At 34.5% G+C, this 14034-nt stretch overlaps 3 protein-coding genes across 3 annotated transcripts; 1 reads left to right on the top strand and 2 right to left on the bottom strand.

Annotated features, from left to right (window-relative positions):
- Positions 1-4502: 4502 nt before the first annotated feature.
- LOC130504217 (ethylene-responsive transcription factor ERF118-like) lies at positions 4503-6535 on the top strand. The gene is made up of 2 exons (XM_056998804.1): positions 4503-5036; positions 5124-6535. Exon 2 carries the CDS (start codon positions 5284-5286, stop codon positions 6205-6207), a length of 924 nt encoding a protein of 307 aa, XP_056854784.1. The 5' UTR covers positions 4503-5036; positions 5124-5283; the 3' UTR covers positions 6208-6535.
- An 806-nt stretch (positions 6536-7341) lies between these two features.
- Positions 7342-8972, bottom strand: LOC130504218 (tetraketide alpha-pyrone reductase 2-like). The gene is made up of 4 exons (XM_056998805.1): positions 8752-8972; positions 8203-8567; positions 7739-8091; positions 7342-7654 (listed from the first exon to the last, which is right to left on the bottom strand). Exons 1-4 carry the CDS (start codon positions 8855-8857, stop codon positions 7513-7515), a joined length of 966 nt encoding a protein of 321 aa, XP_056854785.1. The 5' UTR covers positions 8858-8972; the 3' UTR covers positions 7342-7512.
- A 1393-nt stretch (positions 8973-10365) lies between these two features.
- LOC130504216 (LOB domain-containing protein 42-like) lies at positions 10366-11285 on the bottom strand. Its single transcript, XM_056998803.1, has 2 exons — positions 11063-11285; positions 10366-10897 (listed from the first exon to the last, which is right to left on the bottom strand). Exons 1-2 carry the CDS (start codon positions 11268-11270, stop codon positions 10374-10376), a joined length of 732 nt encoding a protein of 243 aa, XP_056854783.1. The 5' UTR covers positions 11271-11285; the 3' UTR covers positions 10366-10373.
- Between the last annotated feature and the right edge of the window lie 2749 nt (positions 11286-14034).

The following is a 14034-nucleotide window of genomic DNA, read 5'->3' as shown; positions in this document are numbered from 1 at the left end:
GTTTAAATATATTAAATCAATTTGTATAAAACTAACAAAATGATGTAAAATTGTATAATTATCAAAAATTAAACTAAACAATATTTATAAAATTTGTAGATATGTAAAAAACTAATGATTTTACGATTAGAAATCTTATTTAAAAAAAAATGTAGCAATTTTTGAAAGTTTTAGTAATACAATAAAATAATATTTCGAAATTTGTAATGTTATATATGAATATATTTATTTTATAGATGAAGTATGAGATATTACCATATTTAAACAAGTTTACCAAAAATAAATATCAATATTAAATGTAATATATGAGTTTACCATATTTTAAAAAGTTTAGCAAAAATATAAATCAACATTAAATAAAATAATCTACGTCATATTTTCCGAAATGTATGTCATCAATTTTAGTAGCTATGTCATATTTCTTTTGTGAAATTGATCGTAAAAAAAAAGAACGTGTCAAAATTACTTCTTAAATAATTTATACTTGAATTTAACTTGCTGCTCATGAAAAAAATTGACCAAAGGTTTGTTGGAGGTCTGAAACATATTTTATCAAATAGATTAGATTTTAGAGGTACAAAAAAGTGTGTGACCAAAAAAAAAAAAAGAAAAGATGTATAAATATGTGAGACTCTTTATCATCATCATGAATCATCGCCAGAGACAGTATTATATTTAGAAGATGACTTATGTAATTGACGTAATACATTTTGGGTAGGACTCATATATATCCCTTAAAAATAATGTTAGGGTTTTAAGTATTTACAAGCCATGTCAATCTTATTCATAAGCCATGTCATCTATTTAAATATGCCATATCATATTTTTTTTGGTGAGAGTCTTTGTAGAGATGACATGTAAGCAAAATTTAAAAAATCACTTCTTAAATATAGTCTAAGGGATGGCGTTTTGCTGATAGTACATTATATAGCGTTTTGCTAACAGTTTAACTGCTTGAAAAAAAATTAAAGAGATTAGAGACAATAACAAAATTTGGTACGTATAATTCTTTACCACAAATAGATCGTGAATGCATGCACTGACATAGCATCTACACTGGAACGCCTTATCCCGCACTAGACGAGCATTTTGGTAACATGGTCATTTGATAATAATAATTTCATATCGTAAGAGATCGCACATGTTGTAACATAATAGTTTCGGTTCAGAATGACCATAGTGGGGATTACTTTATAGAGACCACGTGATAAAGGGATGGATCATTAGATTTGTACTCTGTGAACTTGCCAGGTGGCGAAGAGCCGATGCTGCTTCTTCGCCTAAATGTGAAGACGTGGTGATCCTGTGAACCCATATCTGCATCTCTTCTCACGTGCCAAACTTTAATATGTTCTATAAGTATACACTCCCTTCCCTTTTCTTAGTTGTTGTTACCAACACTTTGCGCACAAAAAAAATATATTACCAAGACCAGGTCGTGCTTCTACTAAATTCTGTAACGCCTTTAGATACTCGTATGACCAAATTATATATGTATATAAATGTATGAATGCTTTCTGGATTTGTCCTAAATTTATAAAATTGACCAAATCTTGGGTCGCGATAGTTAAAACCTCTTCCACATTCTCCTTTTAGAAGGCATTTTTGAAAAGTAAAAGTTTTTGAAAGTTTACGACCTGCTTGTGGTATATATCTCAATAAGAAACGAAAGAAAAAGTTCACAAATTCATGAAAGTAATTATATGAATCAATTCCTTACTTTCGTTATGAAATCACAAACTAATATATTTTATGTTATCCATGACTTTCGTAATCTCTACTCTTAAGATTGTGTGATATTTATCATCACTCAGTTTTGCTCATCGTGGTATTGTTTTCTCCACCATATATCAGTATGACATACTACACATACCACCTCTTTTATATCATGAAATTTGAATATCTTTGTTTTTTACAAAAAGGTATTATGATAATATAATGATGTTAAATTGTAATGATTTATGATAGTGACTAAAACTAGGTTTGAGTAAGACTGAAGCAAAACATAGGAAGAATCTTTTTATACATGTGTCACATGTGTCTTAAACATTGTTCACTAAAATATTTGACAAAAAATCGATTTTAAAACAGCACTTACTTTCCACATCCAATAATTTTTTTTTTGTAACTAAAAGAGATATTCCACATCCAATAATTATATGGTATTGATCCTCAAATATACAGCTTGTTGCTTGATTCACTTTTTAGTTTGAAATATACAATTCATTCCATGATCACTTCACTACTTTGTTTAAAGAGAAACAATTTTGAACATTAGATACTCCCTCTATTCTAAATGTAAGCAGTTTTAATTAAAAACATCAATGTTAAAAAAATTGTTTGTTTGCAAGAAATATTTTCAATCAATCATAAAATGTATTATTTTATTGGTTATTCAGTATTCAATAATAAATATAAAAGTGTATTAAAATGTTAAAATAACTTATATTTTGAAACATTTTTTTATAAACTATTTACTTTTAAAACAGAGAGTAATAAAGGGAGCAAAAGTATATACAACCGTATTCTAATTTCTAAGAGCATTTTCAATGTATATTTGAATATTTTATTTAAAAATATATATATATTTCTATTATAAAAAATAAATTTTCTCTAATGTATGACTTTGTAAGAAAATTTTTATATTTTAGAGAAAATACAGAAGAATATTACTTTTTACATTTATATTTAAAGTTGAAAATAACATATTTCTATATTTTCTTTTATAAATAGAGAAATTCTATTAACTGTATTATATATATATATAATAAAATAGAGATGAGTTGGAAATTGTTTAGTGATAATATTTCTGACTCATGCACTAACTCTAGTTTCCGTGCAACGCTGGAAAAATATATACATCCGTACTCTATTTTTCATTAACTAATAATCCCAACAAATTTCCTTATTTAAATAATATAAAAAATCGAAAATCTAAAATTAAACTTCAATTCGCTTTCCGGTATTTATTTCGGTATTTATTGTCCGAAAGATTCAAAGTTTCTAGCCTGACCTCAATCTCAGCCGTACAATTGTACAAAATGCAACCAATTGTTTTTTCCCAAATGTGAGTTAGTTTCTTATTACTTTTATTATTCAATTTTTTCTAATACTGAATAATTATAATATTATAAACTACTGAAAATATTACATATGATTATATGATCGACTCTATTTATTTTATAAAGATTTATGATTGACTGTATTATTTGAACTGTTCTATTAAATCCACATTCGATGATATTATCTATATTATGCTGCAGATTTCTTATAAATATTTTTCTTTATCAGTTCATATAAATCGGTATTTTCTAAAATTCAGAAACCCATATTTTATAATGCAAAATATTAATAAATCTTTATCCAAACCAATAAAACTTCCTTTTTCTGTTTTTTTTTGAACGTCTGGATCGATTATTATCGATTAATTATGTTATTACAATGATGAGAATATTACAAAGACGATTATATAGCCGACAATTCTACCATCTTGTGAGAATACACGCCTGACTGCACCTCTCCGAGCCGTCCTATGAGATCCATGTTCGATGGTATGCCATGCACCAAGCTGAAGATCTCCTGTAATCCGTTTCTCCATAAACTGCATAATTTGGTATTTTCTGGGGTTTGAACCCCATACTTCCGGGTGTAGAAGCATTACATGAACCCTTAGTCAAATCATTGGATCAAAGGGCTTCCACCCTTTTTCTGTTTTAGTAAAGCAAAAAGAAAAATTAAGTGAAATTGGAATTTAGTTAGATTTGGTTGTATATTTTAATGGTTGTGATTCTCTATGCCAAACTTAGAAGATTTATACCAAGATGTAGATTTGTATCCGAATAAATGTTTAAACAAATTATATAAAAATCAGAAAGCACAAAATTAGAAAATGACTCATGAGTAAACTTCTTAAAAAAAATTATTAGAGGCGAGGGAGAGTGAAAACCACGCGCGCGAATTCCTGGCGGGCCATGTTAGATGGATGCATGGGAGAGCCATGCGCCATTAATGTTAAGATTGTCCATAGTCCCCACCTAGAACTAGTCCCACCATTCCAGCTAATTTCATTAGATGGTCTCCCCGTAACAATACTATGTTAAAATTCTCTGTTTTTTGGTTTATTAAAAAAAATAATGTAGGAAAAAGTAAATATTTTAGGAAATTTTATTTACAAAATAGTGTTATATTCACCATTTCATGGTTTCTAATAAGATGTTATAAATGAAACTTAAAAAGTGAATACTTTGTTTTCCCATAATTATCGCTTTTTTCTTTGAATGGTTCATTTTTGACCTTACAAAAGTGAGAAAAAAATAAGTGTGTCCAAAAAAGCAAATTAGTGTGTTTATATGTAAATGATTAAAGAGTGTGAGAGTTATTTAGAGCCAGAAAGAAAGATAGAAATATCAAAGAAGGTTATTAAATATTTTATAGTTATTTAGAGCCAGAAAGAAAGATAGAAATATCAAAGAAGGTTATTAAATATTTTATTATCTGTTTTGCATTTTTAATTGATTTCATTAAAAAGAATTGTTTTTTCTTCACCATCTTCCTCCTTGCTTTTATTTATTGTTTCTCTTCTAGAGATTTGCGTCGTCTCATCGTGTTATTTTTTAGACACTTGTTTACTGTTGTTGTTTTTTCTTTCCTTCTCTGCAACTTTGTCACGGATCCTTCGTTTTTATTTTATCTATATATAAAACCATAGGATAAATCTCGTCCCCAGATATCTAATCTCTCTAGGGTTTTAGCTGTGTGGGTTTTTTATTTTCGTGTTTCTTTTCTCACTTCTTTTTTTGTTCTTCTTCTCGTTGTTGTTTCTCTCTTTTGTCTTAACGAAGAACAGGGTGATTTATGTCGGCTGGGTTTGAATCAAAAGCTGTGATTTTGTCTCTGCTTAACAACAACATCTCTTGTCTGATTTCATCATCATCTTCAACTAAATCTTGTCTGGCAAACGATCTTCACTTCTGCTCTAACAAGCAGAGGCTTGTTCTCGAGAGTCCTTCTCTCTCCATGCGCTTAAGACCCAAAAGGTATATCACCAGAAAATCATTTATCTTCTTCTTTTAAGATATCTCAGAAAGAGACTAAAGGTTAAGATTTTGTGTTTTATGTCTCAGGACTTGTTCTGGCGTTGAAGTCTTCGGTGGTTTTCACATAAAACAGTTCATTGTTCGCTGAGATTTTTTTTATTACAAAACAAGTTTTGATCTGAAGAGTGTTTTGTCTTTTTTTTTTCTTTTCTGGGTGTTTTTTTTTGAGGATTTGTGAGAGAGAAAAATGGTAGGGCTTATAACTAAACAACTGTCTTTGAGTGATATGAAGAAACCAAAGAGATGCAATCCTCAAGAAACTCAACAGCCTTTAAGAAAAGTCAGGATCTTGGTCAACGATCCTTACGCAACCGATGATGATTCATCTAGCGAGGAGGGAGACGAGACCAAGATGAGACGCATCGTCCGCGTGGTTAACTTCCCACCTCTGGAGTCTGTTGCTCCTCCTCCTCCTCCTCGTGTTGCTGAGTCTGCTTCTGTGAGTTCTTCACAGGACAGCACCAAAACAATCAGCAAGAAAGCAGCAGCAGCTTCTCGTCCTCGGTGTTCTAAGAAGAAGCCTGTTGGTGTCAGGCAGAGGAAATGGGGTAAATGGGCTGCTGAGATTAGACATCCCATCACCAAAATCAGGACCTGGTTGGGTACTTTTGACACCGAAGAAGCAGCTCATCAAGCTTATAAAGTCAAGAGGAAAGAGTATGACGCACTTCTCTCCACTACTACTAATGACTCCGTGTCTGAGACTAGTCAATGCTCTCGCTCTTCACCTCCTGAGCAAGACACTTCAGCTTCAACACCAACTACTAATAAGCTTAAAGAAGAGATCAAGATCGCTCCTGCTACTGGTGTTGATTCGAGCAAGGAAGTGTTGTTCGGTTTCAACTTCGCTGAGCTACCGATCCCTGATCTTGGTTTCTTTGCCGAAGACGAGGGACAGATGGCTGCTGATCTTGGTTTCTTTGCTGAAGAGAACTTGGATTGCTTATTCACTGATGATCAGTTTGATGATTTCACTATGCTAGGGTTCGAAGACAGTGGTGGTGGTCCGAGCGAGCTACCTGATTGGGACTTTCCAGATGTTGAGTTCGACTCTAACTTCTTTTTCGCCGATCATCATCAACACATCCCCTTGAAAAGTTTTGCAGCTTAAGCTTTTTTTAAAAAGAGTGTTTTATTTATTATTAGTTTTGAGTTTAAAGACATACTACTACATGATGAAGGTGTGTTCCGGAGAGAAGTGAGATCTTAAGACATAACTAGCCGGGTTTTGCAGTTTAGTGAGTTTAATTTTAATTTCGGTTTATATAGGGTACTACGAGATTAAGTGTGGAAATGTTTTGTGCTTCGAGTTAATCTCTTAGATTTGGGCTGTTCATTGTGCTTTTTAAGAGCCGTCCAAAGTTTAAAGAGTTTGATTATCATTAATGTTATAGTACTACTACTAGTACTATGTTATTAAATGAAAGTTTTTTTTTTCAGTTTATATAATTCACATTGTTCTTATCGCCATTGGTTGTCATGAATCTCATTACCAGAGGACCGTTAAGATTATGAGGTGTTGCTATTCTAACAAAGAATCTAATAGAAAGCGACAATTCATGAGAAGTTTGCTGGCCTCTGTTTCTCTGCTGATTCGCCGCGCCATCACAAACCACCATTCTTCTACCTACCTTTTATTTATTTTTATTTATGAAATTAAATTAGTTTCTTATTTAGTAGAAAACTTAATTACTAGTGAAGAGGAGAGTGGGGAATTAAATAGGGAGTTGCACGGAAGTGGCAGCAAGTCAGGGGTTGGTTTTGTCAGGTTTTTCAATTAATTAAAGGTATTTTATAACAGCTGTATGGCATTTTAGATTTTAATAATTATATAAAAAATTATTCAAAGGTTGATTGGGAATGAGGAAAAGTCAAAGGATGGCTTTTATACTCTATAGTCTATAGTAGTAACTCTTCCACTACTTGGTAGCTGCACATGTTCTTTGTATAAGTATTTTTTTTTTCCATTGTACGTGCGTGTGGCGTGTCTTAGTCACGTGATACACAATAAGGGAAGGAAAGCTTTCAGATGCACATGTCATGAGAGGTGTGAGGTGACGGAGTTGAGGATCTTGTGATAAGTTGCCAAGCTTGTGGTGTTATATTAGCTTGAGCTTGATTCTCGGCCCATTAGCTTGAGCTCGATTTAATTTGAACCATTCAAGGTGTGAGGTGTCTCGTTTAAAAGAAACAAAGACATGGTATTTTTCATTGTGGGCTATTACTAACTAGCAATGCACAACTCTTGGAAAAAACTATAGACTGCGAAAAGACGCTTAATACAAGATTAGAGCAAGCGATTAATCAAATCCAGCTTATTAAGTTTTATTATTATTATACTGGAACCATAAACTAAAGAGGTGCTTCAACCAGTAACAAAACACCATCCAGAAACGACATGGATTTGGAAATATCATCAGAGCAGACCCTTCTCCTGAAAACTGCGGATACAATCATCAAACATCTCAGGCAATGACTTGAACGATGCAAATCCTAACTCATGTATCTTCCTTGTATCCATACTATGTGGATTGTTGTCCCTTTCTTTGTCACTGCACCTGAAAAAAAGTTAAAACAAAGAATCAATCAACCAACCAAATGAGATCTCGACTATTAAACCTTGTCAATCATGAGATATTTACTTGTTCTCAAGTGGGTAATTAGGATACTTGTTTCGTAGCAACTCAATGATCTCAGACCAGTGAGCAACCGAACTTGAACATATGATTCTCCCTGATGCTTTAGGCTCTTCCATGGCTAACACATGTGCATCAACTACATCGTCTATGTGCACAAACCCGACCGTAAAATTCCGGTACTCTCCAGCAAGACCTTTGACAACGGAGAGGATATAAAGAAGAGTGCTTGTTGGTTTAGGTCCAAGCAATGGACCAACCACAAAGGAAGGATTCACTACCACTAAGTTCAACCCTTTCTCTTCAGCTATCCTCCAAGCTTCTTTCTCACCTAGAGTCTTTGCATACGCGTACCAAAGCTAATACACAAACATACAGGTTCCATCAATAGAGTTCTTTCTTTCTATATATAAATATAACAAATGTTTAGCCTCAGTTACAAAAAAAAATATAACAAATGTTTTTCTCACGTTGAAGCGTTTGCAGTATTCAATGTCGCTCCAATGCGACTCGTTGAGCGGAGAGGCTTTGGTGGCGTCGAAACGGTACCGTATGGAGGAGCAAGAAGATGTAAGAACGATCCTTTTGAGAGTGGTTTTGGACTTGGCACAAGAGTTCATCACGTTGGTTGTACCCTTTATGATAGGATCAACCAATGTTTCTTGAATGTTGTGATCCTGTGGAACAATAACAGGAGAGGCCGTGTGGAAGACTCCATCTACGCCGTTTACTGCTTCGTCAAAGCTTCCATCAACCGTTAGATCAGCTTTAAACATCTTCAGCCTCTCTTTCGCTCCTCTCAGTTCCCATAGGAAACCTACTTTCTCTTCATCCTCTTTTCAACACAAATCAAAATCATTTTCTTTAACACAAGGGCTCAGATCAAAATCATTTTAGTGGTAAATATTCGAATAATTAGTAATAATAATAATTAAATAATAATAATAATTGAAAAAATAATAATAATAATAAAAATAGGGAATATTTTCAGTTCAAAAGAAAAAAAGGGAATATCTTACGAGGGTTTCGGACAGTGGTTCGAACGGTGTGTCCGAGTTCGAGGAGTGATTTGATGATGTAAGAAGCGATGAAACCAGTTCCTCCAGTGACCAGATACTCTGACATCTCTTTCTCTGTCTCTGCCGTGGATTTGAGTTTGTTTGGATTACGGTTTTAATGAAGTGAGATCTTGTTGAAGTACAAGGTGAGTAGTTGACTCACTCCATCCGTGTTATCTCTCTCTCTTGCTGATATTTTATCAAGAAGCGGTTCACAGTTTATACGTGTCGTGGTTCAGTCCAAAATATGTAAGGGTGAAAGGCTCATTGGGCTATAGTTCTTTCGAATGTTTTTTTGCAATCTGGAGGCCCACATAGAGATGCCTTGGCGTACCATTAGTTTGGTTTTTTTTCCACCCCTAGTGGCAACGGATAGGATGACGGTGTCTACGACGGTGTAAGAAAGATATACGTCGGACAAAGTTTTGACTGTGTATCCTTTGTTAAGTTTGAGTATATTAAAGGCACATACTTGGTTTCTGGTGAGGACCATGGGAAAAAGACACTGGTCGGAGTTGAAGAGGTCAGTTCCATAAACACCAAAACATATTTTTTTTCTTCAACTGCTAATTACCGTAAAAATTATTGACATATTACCTTTGTAATCATTGAACATTTTCAGCTTGTTCTTGAGGATGGTGAATATATTATGGTCTTGGAAGGCTGCTACAATAAGATCTAGAGTTGAGAAACCGGTAATTGTCTCTCTTTGGTTCAAGACGAACAAAACCCTAAGCTCTGTTTGGAATTGATTCCGGTGAGAAATTCTTGCTTGGGGGGGGGGGGGGGGAATGGGTGCAAGATCATTGGTTCCATGGACAAGCTAGTGATGTCATTCACAGTGTTGGAGTCACTGTCGTGTCCATCACCACAGCTGAGTGAACAGCCTTCCATTACATATTTATATTTCACTATGTTCAATGAGATTTTATTTCTATAGGCACCCTTCTATTCTTCACTATGAATGGAAAACTAGAGGGTGCAATCTGTACGGAAAACAAAAGTTGGAAATCATCCATGTACATAAAGAACATGTCCAGTGATTCCGTCTGGGGGGATGAAGTCACATTAAAAGGACTGTGTATGGAGTCAAAATAATTTGTCATTACATCATTCAAATATATTCCTTTCACTATTAGTAGAGGAACATATATAGATTGTTGTAACCTAATAGGATAAACCTGGCGGAGATCCACATATTGCCCAAAGAACTTCTACCACCACCGATGTAGGATGTTGATAATATTCTATACTAATTAATGTTTCTTTTTTTCTTTTTGCATATGCAAGAAGGTAAACTTATCAAAATAATTATCCTTGTGATGATTTTAGTGACACTAGTTGAGATAAACCTATAAAGTAACGATATATATCACTATTCTACTATATAACACGTCGAAACTCAGGAGCTCTATCACATATTGATTTTACATTAATATCAAATTTAAATACATACAAGCCAAGTAGCTCAAGTTTCATTTTCGTCTCTTGAACATTTCCCCTTGCAACTAGAAAGTGAAATTATTAATGGAAACGACAGTTACGGTAATAATTATGTTCTCTTTTTTTTGTCCTTTTAGCTTCTAACCAAGTCTGAGCTCTAAGCCAACCTCGTTGGTATCGACTTGATCATCACACCCAAGATTCGAGCTTTGGTTTAATGGATCTCCCCTTCGATTTGCCACGTTCTCCAACGCCAACTGACCATAGCCATGCGTTGCACCAGAACTCTGGAGTTGCCACGTGTCGTGACTGCATTCACCTAGTTGGTAGTCCACGGTCTCTGCGAGGCGTTTTAACCGGCCAGTTTGTGTCTTGACCTTGTTACCGTTGACACGTGGGGCAAGGGCCAGACTCTCCGAACTGTCACCGCCTGTTGTTGGATCTTTCGCCACGTGGCGTATGTCGTATGTCCTGTGAGGAGGAATGATGTGGTGCGACGCGGATGCACTGGGAAGAGGCGTGTGAGTGATGGGTAAGCCGTTGAGAATGGCATCAACGGCTGCTTGGCACTGGGCCCAATTTCCAGACCACATCAGACCCACAGAACCATCCACAGGGTTCACGATCCGTCCACACGCCTCGTACAGAAGTGACCTAAATATTGCTAGAGATTACAAAAAATAAAACACAACCAACGTTATGAAATTAAATCGGGAAATGGAAAAAAAGTCCCTACTATAGAAGTGATGTGTGTGTGCATGTAACAGAATCTAAACACAAACACACTGTAAGATAAATCATTAGAGGATTCTGCTTTCGGAGTGTGTACCGGGACGAAGATGGTCAGGACCAGATTCGATGAGGTTAAGGAGACCGGCTCGACCATAGAACTTGGCAAGGAAGAGTGTGGCATTGGCTTGAGAGTCTGCGGATTTGATCCATTGAAGACATGGTCTTATGGTGCAATCTTGGTTGCAACCCTTGCGTAGGACTCTACACCCGTTACAGCTGATTCTCATTATCTTTATAAGTGACATTCAAAGGCATGAAGTGTGTTTGTGAGTTTCCTTGGAAGTGGAACTCAGAGAAGTTGTGGGCAACTTGTATTTATAAGGAAGAAGTTACAACTGAGTCATGAATTAAAGTGAGTTGGTATAATTTTAATCTTTTGCGTTTCTTGGAGAAAGTGGTGGAAAAAACTGGTGCATTCCAGGCTTTATGACATTGATTTAAACACACAGATTTTTAATATAATTACTTTTTCGAAAGAAAAAAATGTTTTTTAACAAGAGATTTTTTTTTTGTTTATAAATTCTCATTTTTTTTACTGTTTTAGTGTTACCAAAAAAGAAGAAAAGACCAAGGAATAGTGGTGGAAAGGAGGTTGTGTGTTTCAGTGAAGTTGGCATTTTGTTTTGGCAAAAGTTGGGGAGTTCCTTCTTCGGGAATGCCAATATCTCTTTCTTTCTTTCACTTTTTCCTTCTCTGGAATTCGCCCTCCATGCATTTCAATATTACAAACTTTGCCAATCACCTTTTATCTATATTTGTAATTACGTCTCACTCAATCAAACCCACTTCTTTAATCTTCACATCATCGTATGCCAATCCTCATCATATCATCGCTGGGTTACATGAAACAATTTTTACCACTCATCTTTATTAATGCTAAAAATTTCGTGCTCATTGTTTTCGAAAAAAGAAAAGAAAAAGTTTCGTGCTCACGAGTCTATGCAACGTAAACTAGTTTTGAAATTTCAAATTAAAGCACATAAAAGAAGATTATTAATGTGAGGGATCTTTAAGTAATATAATTGAGTGTTAACAGAGGTCCAGAGGGGTGGAGATACGAGGAAACTTTGGAGATGAAAAGTGGGAGACATGCACGAGAACCACCCAGAGATGATACCGACAAAACAAACAAACCAAACGAAGTTTTGAAATTTTGTGAAATAAAAATATTAAGTAAAAAATTTCGGTGGCACGTGAATTACACACGAGGCAAAACTGCTATGTTCATGTTCGGCACGTAGTGCCTATAATGCCTCTTTTTGTTTCACCAAAGCGTCCTTTGAGTCCTGATTTTAGGGAAGCTATACGGATTGGACTGTAACTTTACGTGTAAAAATACAGTATTTAGTAGAGTCTAGCTCCTAACTCTTGTTCAAAACAAACTATAAACGTTACGGCTTTACTTTTAAGAAGAAAACAAACAATAGGATACGCGTGTAACAAATATGCCCACTGGTTTTGGTACAAGAAAAAAGGGGGTTTGATGTTTATTAGCTATTACAATTTGATTTTAGGAGCTATTTACTTTTCAGAAAACTTATGTTACAACTTACAGGCCTTACAAAAAAGGTGTAGCATCTTTTTACGTCACTAATAAGGTGACTAATTTAATTAAGAACATGGTTTTGTTATATAATCCACCAACGAATCCATGGTGATGGAGAGTAAAGTCGAATCCTGATTGATTTATCTACTTATTTTTACTGTTTCGCATCCATAGAGCATTTTCACTTCTTTTTTTTGAAAAAGAGCTTTCAATTAAAATGCAAATAAAAAATTACAAAGACATGACTTTTTAGACCATATAGTTTGAGAAAGCATTAAAAAGAGAAGGACAGCTACATGAGCTCCCAAACATGGAAATAAGCAAAAGAGAAGTCGAGATGGGGAGTAGATAAAAGTGACATAAAACTAGCTAACACACTAGTAATGATAACCACGATCAGAACGGCCACCTCGACCACGAGTACGACGACCACCCACGTGAGTCCATCCCATTTCTTGCATCTTTTGGATTGGTTTGAAAGGTCTTCCCCCACGAAACCTCTCTCGTGCTATAAGAACATTAATGTTTTCATAACCACAACATTAATGTTTTCATAACCAGACAAATCAAACGTCTTAGACACAAACGCATACACATTTTTACATATTGACGTTAGAAAGATAGGGTTATCATGTTTGTAAAAAAAAGTAGGATTATCATCACCAATTTATTAATAACATAAAATACATGTTAATACGAGTTGTATTGATTTAATTGCAGGGGCAATCTAGACCATATAAATATTGGATATAATGTTGAAATAAAAGATAAAAAAGCATTTTGCAAGCATCGAACCTGAGAAAATGAAGGTGTATATAGATCATTTTTACCATATGAGCTATTTTTTCTAATTTTAATTTAATTATAGATGCACATGCACTCAGAGTCTATAAAGTGGTTTCACCACTGTTTAATTGTGTTCAAAGCATCATTAACTTTTCTTTTTTTCTCTTTTTGGTAGAAGGGAGGGGGGGGGGGGTAAACACTTCAAATTTGGTTGTGTTTAGGGGATTGCAGGTTGGCTGACCATGTTGTGGTATTCCTATATGATCCAAAGTCACAATCAAACTAAATTGTGAAGTATTAAAGTCCATAATTGTAAGACAATCAAATTCTCAACAAAAAGTTAATCTTTTTCAATAACGAAAACTAAAAAAATCCAAATTCAGATAAATCAATATCAATAAGATACTCGAAATTAACGCGATTTCGTTACAATCATCTAGGTCTCACATCGAGGATGCTCATATCGACTCAACGAAAAAAAGCATAAGAATACAAATGACATCTATTTTACTTGAGCTTCTTAGAATCTGAAACTCAAATTTGGTTGTGTTTAGGGGCGGATAATTGATTGGTAAGATTGCAGGTTGGCTGACCATGTTGTGGTATTCCTATATGATCCAAAGTCACAATCAAACTAACTTGTGAAGTATTGTAGTCCATAATTGCAAGACAATCAA

The sequence above is a fragment of the Raphanus sativus genome, unplaced genomic scaffold (genome assembly GCF_000801105.2).
Source record: "Raphanus sativus cultivar WK10039 unplaced genomic scaffold, ASM80110v3 Scaffold1430, whole genome shotgun sequence".
Classification (NCBI taxonomy): Eukaryota; Viridiplantae; Streptophyta; class Magnoliopsida; order Brassicales; family Brassicaceae; genus Raphanus; species Raphanus sativus.
This window is presented reverse-complemented; position numbering and strand designations above follow the sequence as displayed.